Source organism: Aythya fuligula, chromosome 18 (genome assembly GCF_009819795.1).
Source record: "Aythya fuligula isolate bAytFul2 chromosome 18, bAytFul2.pri, whole genome shotgun sequence".
Lineage (NCBI taxonomy): Eukaryota > Metazoa > Chordata > Aves > Anseriformes > Anatidae > Aythya > Aythya fuligula.
In genome coordinates this window covers 1,871,291-1,892,542 of record NC_045576.1, presented here as the reverse complement: position 1 = coordinate 1,892,542, position 21,252 = coordinate 1,871,291, and the positions used below count along the sequence as shown (strand labels likewise).

The following is a 21,252-nucleotide window of genomic DNA, read 5'->3' as shown; positions in this document are numbered from 1 at the left end:
GCTGCGCTGGGTGGCACCAGCGAACCCTGCTTGTGGCTCTGGAGCTGTGAGCGTTTACCCACGGGGATGTGGGCTGAGGACCAGCAGCTCATTGTACCCGGAGCCCTCGGGAGCTCTGCGGTCATCCCCATCCAAATGCCACACCAACGGCGGTGGCAGTGTTCCGTCCTCGTAACCCAGTAGGTTGAATCGTGGCCCTCTGAAGCCATCACCAAATGGATCTGGGCACCAGGCTGGCAGGACGTGGCTCTGGTGGGGATGGGGCCGTGCACCCCCAGCAGGGGCAGCAGGAGGGGGCTGGCGTGGAGGCAGGGACGGGGAGGGATGGGTTGGGGAAGGGAGCAGGGAGGGTATGTAGGGAGGGGGGGGGCTGGGGGGCTGCAGGGTGTGCAGGTCAATACAGGAGGGTGGTGTCAGAGGTGCCTGGCATCTAGGAGGGCTTTAGGGGTCCCCAGGTGATGGCTCGGGGGGAACGTGGCAGTGCAATGGCTCTGGGAGGGAGGCTGCAGGGACAACAGCCCAGGCACAGCCCTCGGTGCCCCTGCCCAGCCCCTCCAGCAAGGTTTTGCCATCGGGGCAGCTCTGTCACGGGGCTCGGTGACAGCATTTCCCCAGCAGCAGCTCGCTTGGCACAGCCGTGCCCAGCACCCTGCAGGGTGGTGCAGCCACACGCCAGGCAGAGCACCCCAGCCCCATGCTCCATGGGTCGGCCAGGGCAAAGGGCTGATGCTACCGAGGGGTTTCTTGCTGCATAAAGGCAGAGACACTTAATTTTTCCTCATTTTACACCCCCCGCCCCGAGCTGGTTGCATACATTCACACAGAGGCTTTTTTAGATGAAAGCTGCTACTTTTACTGGCTAATCTGAGTGCTGCCATTGGTGCCTGGGCGATATTTGCCCAATTGTTTCTTTTGACAGACTTTGCCAGCAGTTCCTGAAAAAAGCTGTTCACAGCTCTGCCTGCCTACTGAACGCTCGGCTGCCCCCCAGTGATGATTTTTCTTCTTGATTTTTGCCCTGCTGCTCACTGGGTGCAGGGGTTACCCTTTGTGCACCCCACATCTTTCGGCACCCATCTTCCTGGGGGTCCCTGGGTGGGGATGGTCCAGGAGATGCAGGAAATGTCTCCAGAGCTCAGCCCTGGTCACCCTTCCCTTGCTGGGCACCTTGGTTTGGATGCGTAAACCCAGGCACGGCAGGGTGGGGAGGATGCCCTTGAAGCTGAGCATCGCATCTCAACAGCCCCCCGGGTGTCTGGTGGGCAGGCTGCCAGGCAGCCCTGGTTGGCAGAGCAGCTCTGCACGCACACGCTCCCTTTGCAGCACTATGTGGTCATAAATCCCAGGAAAAATCATTAAATTAACCCAGATCATGAGCACCGCCATAAGTGAATATCAAATGCTCCTTTTACTGAGCCTGTTTTCCCTTGTGCTGCTCCGAGATGTGTGTTGCAGCAGGAGCTGGAGGCTGACCTGTTCTGGCTCCTGTTAAACTGCCCCGCTGCTACCCCAGCCCGCTGGGAGCTGGGGCTTGGAGGAAAATATCAAACTGCAGCAGTCCGGCAGGTAAAACCACAGAGAATAACTCGTTTTGGTACAGGACCCCAAAACCCAAGCCCTGACAGCCTGTTCTGCTGACATTGCAGGGTGTCTGTGCCTTGTCTTCCAAAACATGGCTCAAAGGAACTGACAGCAAAAAAGGGATGAGCATCTGAGGCGGGGTGTCCCTGGCACCTTGTTGCCTTGCCTGGCTCTCTACCACACTCGCTCCTACCTGTGCCAGCAGCCAACGTACAAGGGATGAGGTTTCAAACCTTGGGTGCATCCCAGACTCCTGCAATGGCCCCGTTGAAGCCTCCCATGCCAGAAGCAAGGGGAAAATCCACCTTTGCTGGCCATGCTGAGCCAGACGATTTGATGACAGGTTCAGCAACCTGCTCCCCACCCCGGCCCCGTTCCCAGGAAGGACCTGCCCATCCTTGGGCTTGCAGGACGCCCAAGCCCCTCTGCCCTGACCACTCCAGCCCCGGCTGAGCAGATGCTGCCTTCTCCCCCTGAGTGTCTTCCCACTTGCTTCAAAGCCGTGTGGTTTCTCTATTACATGGGAGATGCTGTGGATTAGCATTGCAGCAGCACCTCCTCCCCTTAACCATCTCCCCAGGGCACTGGGATGGGAGGTGAGGTGGGACCAGGGCAGGGAGGGGATGCTGGAGAGATGGGGAGGCAGAGGGGATGTGTGCTGACACCCCATTCAGGCCTTGCTCTGAGGACTGGGCCCAGGGAAAGCCAGCTTCTGGTGCTCTTGCATCTGTTTGTGGTAGCAAATAATTCACCAATACCTATTTGTTTCTGACTTTTGGGGCAAATGGTGGCACAGCCTGTGTCCCTTGTGTCCATATGAGCCAAGCCTGCCCTGCAAAGCAGGGACCAAGCCCAGGTGTGCAGTGGGAACTGGCACAGCCCCGGCACTGTCCCAGTCCCCATGGGGATGGGGCTGTCTTTGGGATGGGGACTAAAGACGGGGTCTGTGCAGCTCAAGGGAAAAAAAAAGCCTTCAAGGAGCCTCTGGAGACCACAGTTGCCCTACAAGGTTTGGAAAAACCCTATGTGCCCAGGGGCACATAGCAAAGCTTAGCAAAGCAGGCAGCATCTCAGCAGATCCGCACCCTGGTGGGAAAAGAGGAATCGGAGAGGGGCTCGGGGAGGCTCCAGCTGTTCCTCGGTGCCGACAAGCATCTCTCACTCCGAAGGGCCAGACCCAGGATGCCCCCGTCCCACCCAGCCGTGGCACCGCCGGCTCCGGGCCCCGCCGCTCCGCAGGTGCGGGCTCGGGGCTGCTCCGCGCAGCCGGGGCTGGATTTTGGGAGGCAGCCAAAGCACACACGAGAGCACCACCTCCTGGGCAAGGCACAGAGCGCCGAGGAGGCCGCTGATGCAAGGGCTCCTGCTGCTGCTTCTGGGGCCTCGGGCGTGCTCCCCTGAGCCTCTCCCCAGGCTGGGAACATCTCCGCAGGCTAAAACCAAACGCGGGTTTACTTCTCCCCTCTTAACCTCGGCTCCTTCTCGCTGATGCCAACCACTTGCTGTGCTTGAGAGTCGCCTGGGAAGAGGTGGAAAGAGAAGGGGCTGAGCAGAACCTCCTGTAAAGCCTCAGACCAGCAGGTTGAGATCTGAACATGAAATACAAACCATAGTAAAATGCTGAGTAAAACTTCCCAAACTGGATGTCAATTATAGATGTGGGCACAATTATTCCTCCTTCTCCAACTGAAGACTTCACCTGGCTGAGTGGCAAAGCTCCCTGTGTGCATCTTGCAACCAAGAATAAATTGGGATTTTTCTCACCGGGATCCTGGCCCCAGCTGAGCAAATGGGTAGGGAAACACCTGGGCTCATTGGAGACTTCCCTGTTCCATTGGTTAGAAGCTGCAGCATGGGCTTGACATGGAAGTGCTGAGACCCATGGCACCAAACTCACACAGAGATCAATCTTTTGTCTATAAGTGTGCTTTGAAGATAAGCAGTTTTATGTAGCTATATATAATAGCTTTGTGCCTCCCGTCTGCCTGGTGGTTGGGAGTAGGAAGTCTGGGTGATGCTAGTGAAGATTTGCAGCATCCTTTCATCCCTGTAAAAAGCTGCAAAGATCTGCCCTGAATCTGTCACCACTGCAGGGAGGGGACGTCGGCTACCCCAACCCCACAGCCAGGGCTGTGTCCCCTCCTGGGTCAGCAATGTCCCTTGTCTGCGGGGAGCAGGTCCTGGGCAGAGCAGCTCTGGCTGTGATCATGGGCCAGGAGCTGAGCCTGGAGCCACCTCCTCACCTGGAAAAGGCATCCTGGACCTGGCTTTGTCCCTGGACCTGGTCACTTGTCCTTCAGGCACCGTCAGACCCAACCCTGTCACCCAGCAGAGAAGCGGCTGCACATGGAAGTGGGGCAAAGGCACCGGGAACGGCCGTGACCGGGAGAGGACGAAACTGCTGACAAAGCCGGGGCCGCGATACACCAAAATCCCTTTGATTTCAGCGAGGCCAAAGCTGCCGAGGGAGGCAGACTTGTTTTTCCAGTGCCTATGTATAGTGCTGTGAGCTCATAGTTTCCGATGGTGGAGAGTATCCGAACTATGGAAGCAGGAATTTCCACCCCGCCGCCGTGCCGGCTGGGAAGCTGCAGGTGGGGGCAGCGCAGCCTCTCCGCATCCATGGGCACTGCCCCAGTCACTTCTCCCCTTGCAGCGCCCTGTTGGGTGCGAACAGCCCCAAGGAGATCAGGTGGGACAGGGGTGCACACCCCAAAGGTGCCTGTGGGACCCCTGCCCTGGCTCAGTCTGGAGAGCTTTCAGCCTCCACCAGCCCGAGAAATTTGGGGTAGCGAGGGGAGTGGCTCTGTCTCCGACCTGCACAGCAGAGGGGATGGGGAAGGTGTGCTCCGGATCTCCCTACAGCTTGCGATGGGATTTCATGGCACGAGGTCCCCTGGGCACGACCCCCAGCAGAGGCACCCCCTGCAGAGGCTAGATGCATTTTGGCAGCTGTCCCATGGCACAGCATGGCACGGTGAGGCTGCGCCCTCCCTTTTGCTTCCAGAAACCATCCCCGTGTTGTAACCACTGCGCCCACGGGTGACTGATACTGCTGCCCACGCCTGCCACCCGCTGCCCTGCCAGGGCGTGAAACTGTCCCTGCTCCCATTGCAGCGACTCTGGGGATCCATCGATGGGTTTTTTAGGTGCAAGGGGTGCATTAATGTGCTCATCCACCCCTTTTCTGATTGTCCCATAGCTCCTGGAGTGCCTTGGGCACCTTCCTGAGGTTGGAAGGGTGCAGGACCAGGGATGGTTGTGCAGATCCTCTCTGCCCCCAGGCAGGACCCCTGCTTGTTGTCCAGGTTTCTCCTGAACCACAGTGAAGGCTGCAGGTCCCCAGGGCATTTGGGTCCCTTGAAGCCAGTTTGGCCACCCTGCGGCCACCAGCTGGTCTGGGGAGGCTGGGAAGAATTGAGGTGGTGACAGGAACCATCCACCCTCCAAACGCTTTTTGGGAGGCTTTGGAGGGAAGATGCCTCTCGGCTCCTTGCCTGGGTGTCAGGTGAGGAATGACAGCACCCCAGGACAAGGGGCAGGGCCACAGAAAACCTCTCTCTGGGTTTCCAGCTCTCATGTGGCCAAGCTGTGACTCATTGCCAAGTGCAGGGGTCCCACCTACCCCAAATCTGCAGCAGCTGATGCTGGAAACCACCAGGCAGGCGTGAGGTGCCAGTGGCTCTAGTGTCTGCTCCTCTGTGAGCTTTTGGGGCTGCCCCCAGCCATGCTGGGGTTTGGGTGAGCAGCCAGCAATGTGGCTGGGGACCAGCACCCCCTCCACCCCCTGTTCCAGCTGAGTTTGATCACATCACACAAAGGCAAGCAGGCAGGACCGTGCCGCCCAGCCCTGCCTCCGACGCCTGACGCCGGCTCCTCACCCACTCCCTGGTGAGGATCAGGGCTTTAAAACCCAAACGAGTTCCTCCACATTCACTCCCCGGGAGCTGCCCTGTCCCCGCTCCTGCTTTTACGCAACGTGCCCGCATGAAACGCGCGGCCGCCAGCTCCGTGTTATATAGGCGTCCCAGTCCCCGTCCCGGCTGCTGCTCAGCGCTGGGGACAGTGGTAGAGTGCATGGAGAAGACCCTGCCCAGGTGCCCTGCAGCAGGTAGGGGGGCTCCGGGGCACAGGGTGCGGGTCTCCTGTGGTTCTTTAGGGAGCATCAAGTCCCTAAATCGGAGAGGAGTTGGGGCTTCCTCCTTTTGAGCAGGGAGGGGATGGCTTCTTGTGCCTGCGTGGCCAGCCCGGTGCTGGGGGTGGCTGCTGGGCTCTGAGCGGGGCTGCGCTGCCCTTCTCTCCAGCAGCAGGGGGGATGACAAAAGCTCCAGAAACATCTGTGAGGACACCCATGGGTGCAATCAGGCTTGCAAAATTGGGTACAGATTGTGCTGGGTCTGAAAGCACTGCTGGGGCTGGAAAGTTGCCTGCTTTAAGGAGCTCCAGCTGCTGAACCACTCTAGGAGAAGGGAGCTGAGCATCCCTCCTTCACCTTTTCTCCCTCTCCCTGTCCCTCCCCTGACCCCATGCTCCCTGCCCTCAGAAGCACCTGGGTTTCCTTCGGACCCAGCCCACGCAGGGGTCTCAGGACTGAGGTGGACCCGCACTCCCCGGTGCCCGAGGCCAGGGCAGGGGCCGGGTGAGGTGTCGGGGACGGGCTGTGCCCTGCCCGCTCTGACTAACAGCAGACGCCACTCTTGGTGCTCGCAGCCCGCACCATGCTCCAGCAGTGGCCCGGACACTGGGCTGGGATGTCCCTGGAGGGAGCCTGGTGTGGGGCTCGCTGCCTGCCCACACACGCTCCATCCTCACCTCCCTGCCCCACCTGCCCATCCTCCCAGCTCCTCCATGTCCCCTGGGGTGGGAGCATCTCCTTTCCTCAGCAGGCTTCTCTGTGGGATGGGAGCTGACAGCAGAGCACAGAGGCACTGGTGCCACGCACTGAGCTTGCTCTGCCTGCAGCAGGGTGGGTGCAGCCCCGTCCAGGGGCTCTCACCTTTTCCCTTTTCCCATGGAGTTTTGCAGCTGGGGCTTGTTGCTCCTGGTAGCTCCAGAGCTGAGGTCCTCCCATCATCCCTCTCCTGCACAAGGTTCCAAACAAGGGGGTTTAATACCCCTAAAAATTCCCTGCCTCATGGGGACCGTGCCTCAATGCCACCCGCACAGATGTGAGAGGTGAGAGGGTGAGGGCAAGAGAGCAGAAAGGAGGAGAGGTGGAGGAGAGATGGAGCGTGCCAACCATCGCACCACAGACCTTATTAACCTTATCAACCCCCCGCATCCTTCCTCGCAGCTGGGGAGCACCCAGGGACCCAGCAGGGATGTCGGAGACCTCGTCCAGCAAGGAGGCTCCCCCGGCCGAGTGCCCGGTCTGCTACGAGAAGTTCCAGCCGCTGGAGCACACGCACCGCAGGCTCAGCTGCGGGCACACCTTCTGCCATGACTGCCTGGTGAAGTGCCTGCTCTCCGCCAAGCTGGACGGCCAGGTGCAGAGCAGCATCATCTGCCCCGTCTGCCGCTCCGTGACTTTCCTCAGCAAGAAGAAGGCTCTTTGGCCCAGCAACCTGCTGGCGCTGGAAATGCCCCTGTCACCTTCCTCCTTGTCCCAGCTGGCCAAACTGGAGCCCAGCAACACCTTGGTGGTGCCCAGCCACTTTGTGATGCCGGTGCAGAGCTTCGACCGGTGCCGCGGCACGGGGAGCAGCCCCGGGGACTCACAGGGAGAGCTGGCACGGGAAGCCCACATCTTCGTCATCAGCAGCCACGGGATGCCGCTGGTGGACACGGACTGCTCCTCCCTGGGGAGGAGAAGCCTGGCCGAAACACACAGCACCGTGTCCTCCAGCTCGGCCCTGGGCGTGAAGTGCTGTCAGTCGCCCATCGCCCTGGCCGTGCTCCTCATCCTGACCGTGGCCATGCTGGCGGCCGTGCTCCCTTGGCTGCTGCTGGTGAAGAGGGACTCGTAGCGGGGATGGGACCGGCTTGGCTGCTGCAGGGCTGCCACTGACGCCGGGGCTGGCACCTCCTGGAAAATAGCCCTGGTGGGAGCTCAGAAGCAGCTCCAGGGGAAGCTCTTCCATCTGGCCAGGGACTTCTGGGTGTTTCTGACGATCTCTGGGTGCTCACATGCTGGATTTTTTGCCTTTTGGCTAAAATGTGGCTTCTCAAGCCCTGTTGGTGGATTTTTCTGGCATTTTAGTGGCACAATGGGGCAGGAAGGGACCCATCTTGCTGCCCACGCAGTCCCAGCCGTGCCCTGCTCTTAGGTCCCCAGAGTGGGGGCCATGCTCCTGCTGCCACTGTGTCCCTTCTGCTCTGGGCGTGCAGGGACAGGCAGCAGGGCAGGGGGCGAAGCCAGGTCTAGGCTGTGCCAGGAGCAGGTTTGGGAATCCCACCCTGCTCCCCATGGTGTGGGCATCGGGGATGTGCAGCTGAGGTTTGGGAATTTCTGTGCCCTGTCTAAAGGAAGGGCGAGCGGGGGCTGCTGTTCACCCCCTGCCAGAGCTGCCAGGGGTGACGGGGACTTTCTCCTGCCACTCTCCCCCCGTGGCTGGGCACCCCAGTACTGCCTTTGCACCCTCACCACCACCTTTGTCCTCCTGACCCAGTGCCCAGCCCCATGGGCGCTGCTGGTCTCACTCATTCTGGAATGTGCCCCGAGGACCTTGGTGCTTTGGGACTGCCTGACCCCTTTGGAGCAGGAGCAGGGTGTCCCTCACTGTCACCTGCAGGAGGTGGCGGCAGGCAGGAGGGTGGCACATGGTGGTCCCCGTGCTCCCTAAGTGAGATTCCCACTGCCTGGATGGGCATCAGGTGGCCAGAGTGCCACCGAGACAGCTTTGGGATCATCCAGGACATTTCATGGGGACAAATAAAACTGACCTGGGGCTGGAAATGCTGCTTGATGGGAAAGGATCAAGGCAGTCCATAGCCCACTGCTGGGCAGAGCCAGGACATCATTCATCCACCCCCGTGCCTCAGTTTCTCCACCTGCGCACTGACCCCTGCACGAAGCACTGGGCGATGACCTGAGGAAAAAGTGCTTGAGACACTGCATTGGAATGGAAATCCTATTTCATAACAAATAATGACCTGACAATAACGCGCCCATGCCTCATCGTTTAATAATTACCCTTGTTATGACGCCATGTGTCGGGGGAATTACTGGAGGGTGCCAGGGAGCCACCCCTTTATAGGGGCTGCCCGGAGGTGGGTAGGCGTGGAGGAGCCCAATTCTGGCTGCTGCTGCTGGAGTCTCGGGGATGCTTGCCAAGGGGGTGGCAAAGAGACCCAGCAGCAGCTCTGGGGTGCGGAGGGACATCCTGGGATGCGTTGGGGTGACAGCAGGGCAGAGGGGACCAGGAGGTGCCACCAGCAGGGACAGGCAGCGCCGTGGGCCTTGGCTGGGAGTCCGGGGGCATCCCCCATTTCGGGCAGGAGGTTGCCACAGGGTGGCACTGCTTGGCCAGGGATGGGTGCCGGGGCCGGCGTGGTGGCAGGAGCAGCCCTGGGTGGCGGCACCCTGCGCCTCCAGCCCCTGCCTTGGTGGGCGAGGGTCACGGAGCCCCCCGGGAAGCCCTGCGGCCAGCACACCCCAGCGAACCAGGGCCCAGGGGGCTGCGTGCATCTGGGAGGGTGATCCCAGCCCCGTCCTGTGCGGATGGAGAAGGTGCCAGCATCCTGTTTGCTCGTTGTTCGTGCTGATGGCTGGAGCCAGACCTTCCTGAGCCCTGTCCGGCTGCAGGTCCCTGGGGGAGGTCTGGCTCTCCTCACACCACAGCCCCCAGCAGGGGCATGGCAGGGCTCTGAGGCCGTTTCCAGCTCGGCACTGAGCCGCTTGGGGCTTCGGCTCCTTGTGGTGAGCTGACCATTTCAGGGACAGGCGCAGCTCGGGGCCGTGCATCGGGTTCCCTGCAAATGTTCCGGCCCCCCAGCACATCACCTGCCGTGGGGACACTTGTGTAGTCCTGCCTTGCCCCTGCCATGTCCCTCAGCAGACACCAGCACTGCTCTGTGGGCGGTCAGTCACCCACTCATGTCCAAATTCTCCGGGCAGCGTCTCCTTGCAGAGTTACTGCAGGCTCCTGGCACACCGCTGGTGCTTGCGATTCAGAGTGGGAGCTGCTGGAGATCCCTGGGGTTGCCCTGGGGGCCCTGGCTCCATCCCAACCCCTTCCCCTTTCCCCCCTTTTTGTTGCTGGAGAGGGCTGGGATGTCCCGTCCCTTATTCCCTGGTGACACGGGGGCCCTGTCCCCTGCCACAGCCCAGAGGCCGTGGTTTTCACGAGCAACCCCAAGCTGCCCAAGGCAGGAGCCCATTAGGGCAATTATTTTCTAAGTGCATCCGGGAGGGAGCTAATGACTCTCCTGCAGATAAGGAAGGCCAGCATGCATGCACACAAAATTAAAGGTCAGCTAACAAAAGGGGCAGAGACATGTCCTCCAGGCAGCTGTGGTGGGCAGGGGCTTTGTAGGACCCTGCCATGAGGACGAAGGGCTCATGTGATGGGGCAGGATGCCAGGAGCTCTGATGCTGGTCTGGGACTGCTCTGCAAGCATGTGACAAGAAATAAAGCCCAGCTTGGGCTGGACTGGGGTAGATTGTGGGCATTTGGGGCACTGGGAGAGTGTCTGTGCAAGTGTGTCTGTGTGTCCTCATGCCCAGCAGGCAGCTGGCTGTGCTCAAGATGCAGTTGGATGTGCTTCACTATCAGTGCACAGGTTTCCATGCCTGTTTTCATGCCTTGTATTTTATTTCAAGCAGGTGCCGATGTATGTGCATGCCTCAGTAAAGGTTTCCAGAGACACTTGAACTGAAGTGAGTGTCTGGGCACCTTCCCCCCACCAGTCCTGGGGCTGTGGCACCAGCTGTCCCCACAGAAGGACATCTGGCTGTGCGTGATGTGGAGCCTGCTTGTGCTTTTAAAGGAAGTCAAAGTCCCCTCTTCACTGTCCTGCTTTGCGTGGGTCAGCTTGGGGTGTCCCTTCCCTCCGGACCCTGTGGTGCCCACAGCTTCACATGCTCCAGCAGCACACCTGCCCAGCCTGGTGGGGATGGAGCTCTCCTACACCCTGGTCCTGGGCAGGGAGATGGGGGTAGAGGTGCTAGCGGACCCCAGGAGCTGGTGTGTCAGAGGCTTTTCCCCTTCTCTGTGGTAGGAGAGGTCCCCAGGCCATGTCCCTTCCCAGGAGCCCTGCAGCTTGGCTGTGGGCTGGATGAGCACAGAGACAGGGCCCCGACTCGATGAGCAGCACTGGAAGGGCATCGCTCTTGGGGTGACCACCTGGCACTGGTGGCATTCCCGGTGCCAGACCTCAGCCTGCTCGCAGTGGGCACCAACTCCTGCCGTGGGTGCATGGCTCTATCCATGCTGGGTACCCCAAAAGCTGCCTTTCCCACTCACCCATGGCAATGAGGTGCACCAGGCTATGTGACCCCGACCCAGCAGCCCCGCTTCAGGCAGGATGCTTCGGTGTGCACTGCCGGGTATTGCTACTGTCTGGGCAGGCAGCCTGGCCTGGGGACCTGCCCTGGGCGCCAGCTGGCTAGGAAAGGGGTGGGGATGTGTGTGCCAGCTCAGTGATTTGATCAGCATGGCCATCTGGAGCAGGCTCGGATCTCCTGCTGCAGGTTTCAGAAGCCTGTTGAGAAAGGACTCAGGCACAGCTGCTGTCTGCCCAGGCAGGCGCTCCTGAGGATGCCTCTGACATGGAGAAGGAGGGTGAACAGGTCCTTTCCAACAACACGTCCTCTGCCCTCCTGAAAGAAAACTCTCCTGCACATCCATAACTCCTGTAGGACCACCAGCACGGTCACCACGAGCACAAGGGCTTAATGCTCTCTTTTTAGGAGAGGGAACAAAAACCACGCCAGGGCTGATGGGTTTCTCCCAGGCAGGGAGGAGTGATCCACGGGCAGAGCCCTGCTCTGAACTAGAACAGCTGGGTGAGGAGTGCGTGGTGATGGGTGGGTGTTAGGTGGGTGGTGGGGCTCCAGGTCAGTGCGAGAAGGACACTGGCTGGAGGTGGGCACAGGCCGGAGGTGTGCCTGTGGGGAAAACAGGTCGTGGGGGGAGACTGGCAGAGTAGTGCTTGTCCACATTTCTCCATGCTGTGTGGACAGCAGAGAAAGTGGGCATGAGGATGACACACAGGACTCTGTAAGGTGACCTGAGCCTTCCCACGGCACTGTGGCCCTCACAGATCCCCTTTTGGTTAGCTGGCACCCTGAACTGTGCATATACCAGGGCTGTGCTTGCAGCCCTGCCAGCTGGTGCGGGATGTCCACATGGAAAGGGTGGGTGGGAGTCCCAGGAAACCCTGGCCAGTGTTGCAAAGAGGCAGGGCCTGAGAAGCCATCAGTCTGGCAGGCAGTCCTGATGCATTTAAGACATTCTCCTGCACAATGTCCAGCCATTAGCTTTGCCATTCCTGGCCCACCTTCCACCAGTGACCCCATGGAGTCATCTGACCCTGCAGGTGGATGTGGTGTGCAGCAGCCAGTGCAGCATGATGCTAGCTGCTCTGCGTTACCCGGGGTGCTGCTGGTCCCAGTGTTCCCCAAGTCGTCTCCTTCCCTTCCTCTGCCTAAAATTGCTGGCTTGGCAACCTGCCATCAGTTTCCAGTGTGGACAGGATGCGAGGAAGATCCCTGGCAGCTCCGGTGTGTGATTTCCCAGGCTGGAGGGCACGCGCTGCCCTTCCCACGCCAGTAGCTCAAGGTCTTTTCCTGGTGGCAGCAGGGCTGTGTACTCTGGGTAATGGCTGCATAATGCATCATTAGCAAGAGAAGGTGGTGCTTTCATGGCTCGGAGATGGGAGAGGTGGGAATTGTGCAGGGCCCAGGAGTGCTTACTGGCCAGACACGTCAGCAGGCTCCATTAGGAGCCAGCCTCTGAGAGCCCTGGCTGCATCAGCTGAAATCTTGGCATGAATAATTGAGAAGAAGGCTCCTCTGAGCTTCCTCTCCTTCCCTGCACCCAGCCCATGAAGGCTGGAGTGGGGCTGGCCTGGGTTGTCCAACTGGTGTGGGACATGGACATGGTGACACTGGCCCAGACGGGTGTCCCCATGCCACGGTCTCTCCAGCCAAGATCTTCTCAGCTCCATCTCCAAAAACACAGCAGTCACCTTTTCACTTCTTCCACCTGTGCATATGGGGCATGGCCCCGGGCTAGGCTCCTCTTCTGGAGCCTTGCAGAAGAGTGGGGTTCTCCAAACCTAAAATGGGCCTGGCAGTGCACGAGGTTGCTCAGCTGGTGTCCCCCTGACACATAAATGCTCATGGCTGCAGTAGCTCACCGGGACCAGGTGCCCATGCCCTGCTGAAGGTCTGATTGCTTTCCTGTGACAGCCGTTCACAGCCCTATTTTGTCAAAAACTTTGCAACCGGACACAAAAAGCACCAAAAGCCCGAAACACCTTCAGATCCCGGCACAAGCAGGGATGGGTGATGCTGCAGCAGGGGTGCTCGGGGTGCTGTAGGGCTGGTGCTAGGCTCCCTGCTCCCTCTGCACAGACAGATCCTGGAGCAAGCATGCAGAAGCCCTTACCCTGCTCTGGGCAGCTGGGTTCATCAGACATCACATGCTGATAAACACGTGTGTGTGACGGGAAGGTCTAATGTTAATCTAGTTGGCTCTAAGATGTGGAGCCTCCAGGAAAACTTCTCCTTACCTGCTCAGATCCACCAGGAGTTGGAGCTGCTGGGCACTGATACAGGGCAGGATTGCAGGCAGCTGCTGGGAAATCAGGGATGTCCAGAGACCCTGGGGAGAACATCCTTGGGCTGTTCCCAGCCAGGCCCCAGAGCTGCAGCGAGCCCCAGGGAAGCAGAGGGATGCCAGCTTTGCACAAGGGCTGCTCTCACCAGGAGATGCTCTTTAGCTTTATCCCAGCCCCTGGGTGAGATCCTCTGGCTGCTGGTCACAGCCACTTCTCACCCATCTCACTAATGACTGCAGAACTTTCAAACGAGCACCAATTAGCTTCTGGCCAGCACTCCTGTGCTGATCCATTTGGAAGCCAGCCAGGGCTCAGGCAGGCATTAATGGAGCTCAGCTCGTTAGTGGAGGCTGGGAAGAGGAACAGGGCTGGGCTGTGGGCTGGGAGGGGTGGCAAGACTCAGGGGATGCTGTGCTGCTCCCTGGGCAGGATGGCACATCCATCCCATCCCATCCCATCCCATCCCATCCCATCCCAGGGACTCTGGAGGATGTAAGGGTGTATCTGCTTCTGCTGGCAGCTGCCTTTTCCCTTCCTGATGACAAACAAGCAGGATCATGCTTCCCATCCTGTAAGTATGACCACAACCAGGCCTGAAGGGCAGCTGAGGGCTGTGTTGTCCCAGCATGTGGCTCCAGGTTGAGGTTCTGCCTCTGCCTGAGAGGGGACGAGAGATCTGGGCTCAGCCCAGCCATGCGCTTTCTCTGGCTCCTGTTGAGCATGTGAATGTTGCTGGACATTAGGAAAAGCACACACTTTTCTTCTGCCCTGAACCTGAGGGGAGGTCTGGAGGGCTCAGCTGAAGCCGAGAGTCTCATCTAGAGGCTCTTTAACAGCTCAGCCCTTGTCAGCTGCTTGAAGGGACATTGCCTGTCCAGGAAGATGGGACAGGCAGCAGCAGTGTTTGTGGCTGCACGTGCTGCATGCCCTGAGCGTGACCGAAACCAGCATCTGCCTGCAGTAGCCCTGGGTGGGGACAGAAGCGAGCCCGCGAGTCGCAAGGCGGTGCCCAGCCCCGGGAGCTCAGCGAGATGGCATGAGGGCGATGATGGCACGAGAGCAATGTCAGCACCAGGCTGGCACGTGGAGGGAGGAGGCACTGCTCTGCCTGCTGCTTCCCACCCTGCAAACCTCCCGCTGGGCAGCTGCAGCAGGCAGGGGGCTGGGGGGGCTTAAATCCCAGTTTGGATCCCGCAGCTGTGCGGGGAGGGGCAGGGCTCACTGCAGGGTGCCGTGTGGTGAGGGAGACCCAGCTCCTCCAGCACACCCAAACCCCGCTGCAACCCCCCTGCACCCATCTGCACCTATCTGAGAGTCCTGGTCCTCGCCTTGGGTCTCCTTCCCACAGTCCATTCTGCTGTCCTGCCTCTGAGCAGAGCTGGCTGTGCCCACGGGTGAAGCACAGATTTAGCCAAATTGCTGCCTAGGGGCTGGGTCCTTGCTTGATCAGCCACGGGTGGGTGTCAGCTTCAGGCTGGTGGGATGCCCAGGAAGGTCGGCTCCTGCCCTGGGCAGAAGGCACTTGCTCAGAGCTGGTGTCCCAGTGGTACTGCCTGGGGTCACTGTCTGTGATCTGACAGCAGCTGATTCTGAAACGTCTCGGCCCCTGGAGTCACGGGGATTTGTAAGAATCATGGGAGCCCTCTTAACGTGAGCTTATATTTGAAGGAAAAAGGATGTGCCCCGCCCCTCCATGACTGCAAATGCAGAAAAACCAGCAGTGACACGGTGACTATTTTTATAATGTACTTCCTTTTTTTTTTTTTTTTTTAAATAAAAAATCTTACTTGCACAGGAGGGGGTCTCCCTATATTGCCTGAGAAGGATTAATGCTGCTGCTATTTGCTACTGATGTTCTGTCTCTATCTGGCATATTCTACACATTTTCCAGCTCTCACTCTCCCCTGTGTAGCAGCCACCCGTGGGCAGAGTTACCACAGCCAGAAGTTCCCCCTTTACCCCACCACAAAAAAAACAAAAGGCTTTGAAAAGGAAGGCAGCAACTTTAATGAAAATGGTCCAGGCAGGTAACACCAAAACCCTTCCTCCAGAGCAGAGCAGAGTGCTGCAGAACACCCTGCACAGGCTCTGGTCCATTTCATGTCCCCAGGACACAGCCTCACACCCTGCTCAAAGTGGTTGATGCCACCCCTTGGTATGGGGATGCTCTGGGCCACATTCTGGGGTGAAAGGAGGTGGTGCCAGTTCTACCTGGGGCAGGATCAGGCCACCAGTACGCCTGAGTTTCCTATGTCAGTTCCTTGGATGCTTTGAGGCTGTGGTGTGCAGCACATCCATGGGCTTGAGCAGGAGCCTTCCTGCCCAGGGAGGGCAGACGGGGTGGTTCAGTGGCTGCAGGGCCACCAGTTGCTGAGATGCCAGCCCTGACATCAGGCTCATGAGCCCCAGGAACTGGGGGCAGAGAACTGCTGGGTTCTCCCAGACCACGAGTTCCCATGATGACAGCTTGCCCATGAGCCCTACTGCAACTGCTGTTGGCCCAAGGAGATAAGTAATAAGGCTGACATGGACAGCAAGGGCCTGATAGTACCTGTAAAGCATTATTTGGTCCAAGCTGCTTTCTAGGCAGTGGTGAAGGTGGGCATCCTCCCCTCAACCCTCCTGTGGAGGCTTGAGTGTCCTGTTCCCTGTGTGCACCCCGTGGCAGCTCTCTGACTGGGCAAGAAATAGCTGATGGAGCTGGGCTGAGTGCAAGCAGCATGTGTGCAAACAGCACCTCCATCACCCATGGGAGCCTGTGGAGGTCTTTCTGAAGTGGTGGGGAACATCTCTCCTGCAGCACGTCGGTACAGCTCTGCTCTGAACCTCTGACAGACGAGTCCCAACGAGTGCCCTGTCCAGCGGTGTCCAGAGGGAAGGGCTGACGGGAGCACCAAACTTCACCTCGGAGGGGAAGTCACAATGGAATAAAGCTTGGTAATGACTGAAACCAGATGTCTGTAACGGAAAGTGCTGAACAACTCATTGGTGGGTGTTACGAGTGTTTCCATCCTGCACAAAGTCTCTGTGGACTGTATCAGGAACATAGGAGGAAGGAGACGCAGACCTTTTGGTTCCCTCCCACCTGAGAGCTGTGCTTTGAGTCAGCAGGGAGCTTGTTTCGGTGTTGAGCCACCACCAGTTTGACAGATGAAGCACTAAACCCTTTCCTACCTCTGTAGCTCCAGTAGACCTTTAAACAGAGACCTTCTGAGCATTTCAGTAAGTGCCGTTTAGAAAGTGCCTGAGAGCTTGCTGAGATTAGCTGAAATGTATCTTAGACCTCCACCCAGCCATCAGCTGGATTTTGTTTAGGAAATCCTCTGTCCTGCTGAATTTTGTCGTCTCCCTCTCCCAGTGGGTGCACACATGTACAGACGAGGTCCCAAAGCTGCACATCGGATCTGCACCTCAGGCCAGCCCCCCAGCAGCGAGCCCTGCTGAGCCTGCTCTTCACATCCACACGGAGAGCTTGGCAGCCCTGGTCCTGCCTGCCGGCCGGATCCTGCCAATCCTCACCTGGCCCCTGCCAGCACAGCTTGCAGTCGTTCTGCTGCCACCAGGTTGCTCCTGTTGGGCTCTGGCCGTGGGTCGCAGTGAGCATGGTGTGTGCAGGGGGGATGTGAAGGCACCGTGCGGGGTGGCTGCGCTTCTCATGCCCAGGGTGGTAGCGACGCACCCGGCAGACCCACATAGTGCATCTCTGTGCATTTTCAGTGGCAGGTTTGCAATAGAAGACCATGTGTAAGGGTGGTGGGACGGAGTCCTAGTTTGGTGCTACTCCTCTCCATCTGCTCATTCCTATTCCTCATATTCTGGTCATCTTCTGTTCCTTATAACAGATAACAAAAAGAGATGTTAATAATTTAAAAAAGCCTGCTGATACCTGAGAAATTCAGGATCTATCCAATTAGGACATGTAAAATTAAAACTCTGGATCTCAAGGGACCATTGACTACCAGCCCTGTCAGCTCTGGAAGTACCAGCAGACTTCTGCCTGAGTGACAACCAGGATGTCCCTGGGCTCACAAGGGCAGCCAAGCCAGTTTGACCTGGGCACTGTGATACTCAGGACCAAACTAGATAAGGGTACAAATAGGGCTGCTAATATTTGGTCACAAAAGGAGTTTTTCTTCTGGAGGATCCAGACAAACCACCACAACCATGACATCAGAGGGGTCGATGTGCCCCCCCCCACTGCCACCAAGGTGCAGAGGAGGGAAGAGCAAGGCTGTGATACAGGGGCCAAGCCTACTGGGAGCATGTACAAGCCACGGATGAGGACTCCTGGCATGCACTTGTGTAACATTTTGGGGTTAAACCAGCAGGCAGGAAGAGCCAGAGGCTGCTTGTTTTGGTGAGGAGCAGTCCACATCAGGGGGGTAACCATGGGAGCACAGGAGGAGGGCTGCTGGTCCCCAGTGCCCTGCACACACGGGCACCGAGCCCCAGGCTGCGACCCCCCCCAGCAAACAGCGAGAACAAAACCACAAAAACCCCAGGCTGGGAGATAAGCTCATGGCTCAATAGGGCCCTGGACTCAGGCCAGCTCTCCTGGTGCTGCACAGAACGGAGCCTCCAAGGGACAGGGATGTGCAGATGCTTCCATCGTGCCTGTCCTCCCCTTGGTGAGGCCGGCCCAGCTGCAGACCTGCAGGGGCTGAGTATGCCAGCCAGAGTGCCCTGGGGACAGGGGAAGAGGGGTGTCCCTGTGTCCCTGGGGTGGAAAGGGACATCAGAGACTGGTGCTAGGGCATGCAGGCTCTTGGGTGCCCGCCATGGGAGAGGATAGGACAAGGAAGGTACCAAAGGTGGGAGAAAGCCCTCGGTGCCCTGCTGTGGGCACGCCATGAGAGGCAGGATTTTCTGCTGGTAGCTGTGCCTGGCTGATTGCTGCTGCCCAGAGGTGGGAGCCCTGAAGGCACCAAGCCCTGGCTGTGCCCGTGCCCCTCCAGAGGCTGCCCAGAGGAGGAGAAGGGCACTGGAGGCACCTCGCACACCCACAGGTGTGGGGACACGCTTGTGATTTGTGCCCCAGACAAGGAATGGTGCCCACCCTGCCCAGAGCCAAGCACACTGGCGAGCATCGGAGAGCAGACAAATTGCAGAGGGGAAAATGGACGAGCAGGTCACACCCCATGGGGACCACCGCCTCCCAGGGGTCTTCACGAGCCTGGCAGTCGTGGTAGTGGGGACAGGTGGTGACGGGGACCTTGCACCCATTTCCACGGGGTGTTGTCCCCAGGCAACGTGACGAGACCTGCACCCAACAAGGGACAGACATTGAATGGTGACAAAGCCTCGGCCAGGCTTTGTGGCTGGATCGAACAGGCTTAGCATTCGCAATTAAAAATCCCAGAGCAAATAAAGGAGGGTGTTGTTAACCGCTGCCCTTCCTCATGTATAGCTGCAGTATCCAACTAATGCTTGTTACAGGCTCTTATCTGGAGGCGCATCAAGGAAATACTTGAAGGAGGTAGTCCAGTGGCACCTGGGTGGAAGGTAAAACTGAGGTGCTGGCCAGGGCATCCCATCAAGTGCAAGGGCTGTGAAACACCGTGACCCGGGCTTCAGCTTCCCCACCAAGGGGAGTGCAGGAAACATTGGGGCTGCCTCTTGCAGTCACTGCCCTCAGGATGAGAAATGCTGAAAATCAGTAAATAAAAACTTTTATCACTAACTGTGAGTGGCTTTATCTGCACAAAATCATGTGAGCAAATATCTCCTTGGAGGCTGATGGTTGGGGATCTCATCATTTGGCAATCTTCCTCCTGCACTGTGTTTGGTCTGTGTGTGCCTGGCTGAGATGTCAGGGCCAAAGGGAAGTGAGTCTGGTCCCAGCACACCTGCAGTGGGGGCATCACCCTCGTCTCTGCCTCCTCTTTGTCTCACACATTGCTATAAAACCTTTAGGTCCTCAGGGCGAGGTTGGCTCTGGGGTGTCCTGCCGTCATCATCATGTGGCATACAGCTCCAAGCACTGCAGGACTGCTAGTAATTAATTCAATCTAATTGGCTCCAGCAGCCACACCGGCTTGTTGGTGAGGAGGAACATCCCCTTGGGACACCAGGAAGGAGGCAGGACACCATCTGCAGCGGTGCTCACTCGACACATGGACGTTTCCACCTCTGTTGGGTTCTGCAGTGAAGTTATTGCTCGCAGGTGAGGCCAGAACTGAACCCTTTGCAGCAGCTCCCGGCCAACCTGGAGGTTTCTACATTACCTCCATGGGGCTGATCTTCAGCATGGGCCCAGCGCCACACCGCCTGATCTTTGTGCCCACTGGAGAACAAAGTCTGGGGCAGCCTGATGTTACAAGAGTGTAATCTCAAAGCCAGTGCTCAAACATGGCACTTTGTACCCAGTTTCCGTGTGTTCAGCATTCGTCACCAGGCTGTGTGTTGTACCAGTGCTGTGGTGACACGACCTTCCCTTGGCTTTTCCCCATTGCCTTACTGGGAACGCACCCCCCTCTGGAGGAGCCTCGGGCAGCCCTGGAGCTCATGGCGGTGTCACACGGGTGTGCGGAGCTGAGCTTGGCCCCAGGACCATCGGACATGCTCCTGCCCCTGTTTGCTTGCTCATGCCCAACTTGCACAGAGGTCTCAGTGTGGGTCTGCGTCATTCTCAGTGACTTTCTCTATTTGCCCAGGCTGCAATTATCTCTGTGAGGCTGCTGGCACTGCCCGTCCCTTGGCCACTAAGAGCTGTCACGAGACAGCTGTGGCTCTCCAGGACCCACAGCTCACAGCATGGTCTGTGACCGATGAATGTAGCAAATAAACCCCAGGTACAAACCCCACTCCCGGTTTCCACCCAAGCCACCTTCCCCAGACTCATTTGCACAGGCTCCTCTCATCAGACTCCTGCCCATCATTAATCCACCCTAGAGCATTTTACATGTAATGTTGCTCCTGAAGCATGGCTATCACTGACAGGTCTGGCTGCCCTGCCAAGACCTTGGCGCTCCCCACAAGACCTTGGCGCTCCCCACAGCTAGCGAAGCGTCCCTGTGCGTGCCGAGCTGCAGGTACCTGTCCCCCGGGGGTCCGTCTGGGCGGGCAGTGCTGCAGGGAACAGCAGACCCTTCCTTTTGGCCTTTTGGGATGCTCTTCACCAGGTGAATGATGCATTGGAGCTTGTTGGCAGGTCAGGATGCTCTCCCAAGTGCGAGTTTCCATTTTGGCTTTGCCGGCACCATGAATCAGTGAAATCCCAGCTCCCTAAAGGGTACCTCGATGTTGAATGTGTACCAGAAGACCCAGAAGACGAGGCTGAAGGCGAGCAGCAGTGACCCCATGTAGATTAAGAAGTCCCAGTAGCTTAGAGGAGCAAAAATCCCCAGCAGGAGGAGGATCAGGCCGACCACGTCGCACAGCAGGGCCAGCAGCAGGATGGCAGCGCAGCGCCCAGCCAGCCTGCGGAGGGCCATGGTGCAGCCCCCGGCGCCAGCAGCATCCCGCGGTCCCTCCCTGCAGCCCGGCGCTGCCAGGAGGAAGTACAAATGTCACAACACACCTTGCAGAACAATCGGGAGGGAGCACACGACACGGCTTTAACTGTTTCGTGGCCCTGCTGTCACTGCCTTCACTTCTCCCAGAGAAGATCTCAGCACTTCCCTCGCTTTTTGGGGAAACTGAAGCAGCGGGGCTTTGTCCGGAGCGTCAGAAATACATCTCCCTTGCAACATCTCCAGAAAGCAGGTCTTGCTGGAAAGCTAGAAATCAAACAGCCTGTGTCATCGCCCATCCCCAGAACGAGAACTGTCAAGGCAGTGACGTGTCGCTGCATCAGGCAGGACTTCCCAGAGCTCCCAGCTTGTCTCGTTGCAGCTGGTGTTGCTTGGTGCAATCCCGGACTGATGCTCCCTGCTCCCCCTTTGCCGTGTAACACTGGGCGCATCTTTCTCCCCTGTCCATGCCTGCTTGGCAAGCAGGGAGGGGCTG

The 21,252-nt window shown here is 58.5% G+C and overlaps 1 protein-coding gene across 1 annotated transcript; it reads left to right on the top strand.

Annotated features, from left to right (window-relative positions):
- The first annotated feature begins 6,902 nt into the window (after nt 1-6,902).
- Nucleotides 6,903-7,547, top strand: RNF222 (ring finger protein 222). The gene has a single exon (XM_032199437.1). It carries the CDS (start codon nt 6,903-6,905, stop codon nt 7,545-7,547), a length of 645 nt encoding a protein of 214 aa, XP_032055328.1.
- Nucleotides 7,548-21,252: the final 13,705 nt, after the last annotated feature.

Coding starts and splice junctions, on each gene's coding strand:
- RNF222 (XM_032199437.1), top strand. CDS start 6,903: ATGTCGGAGACCTCGTCCAGCAAGGAGGCTCCCCCGGCCGAGTGCCCG.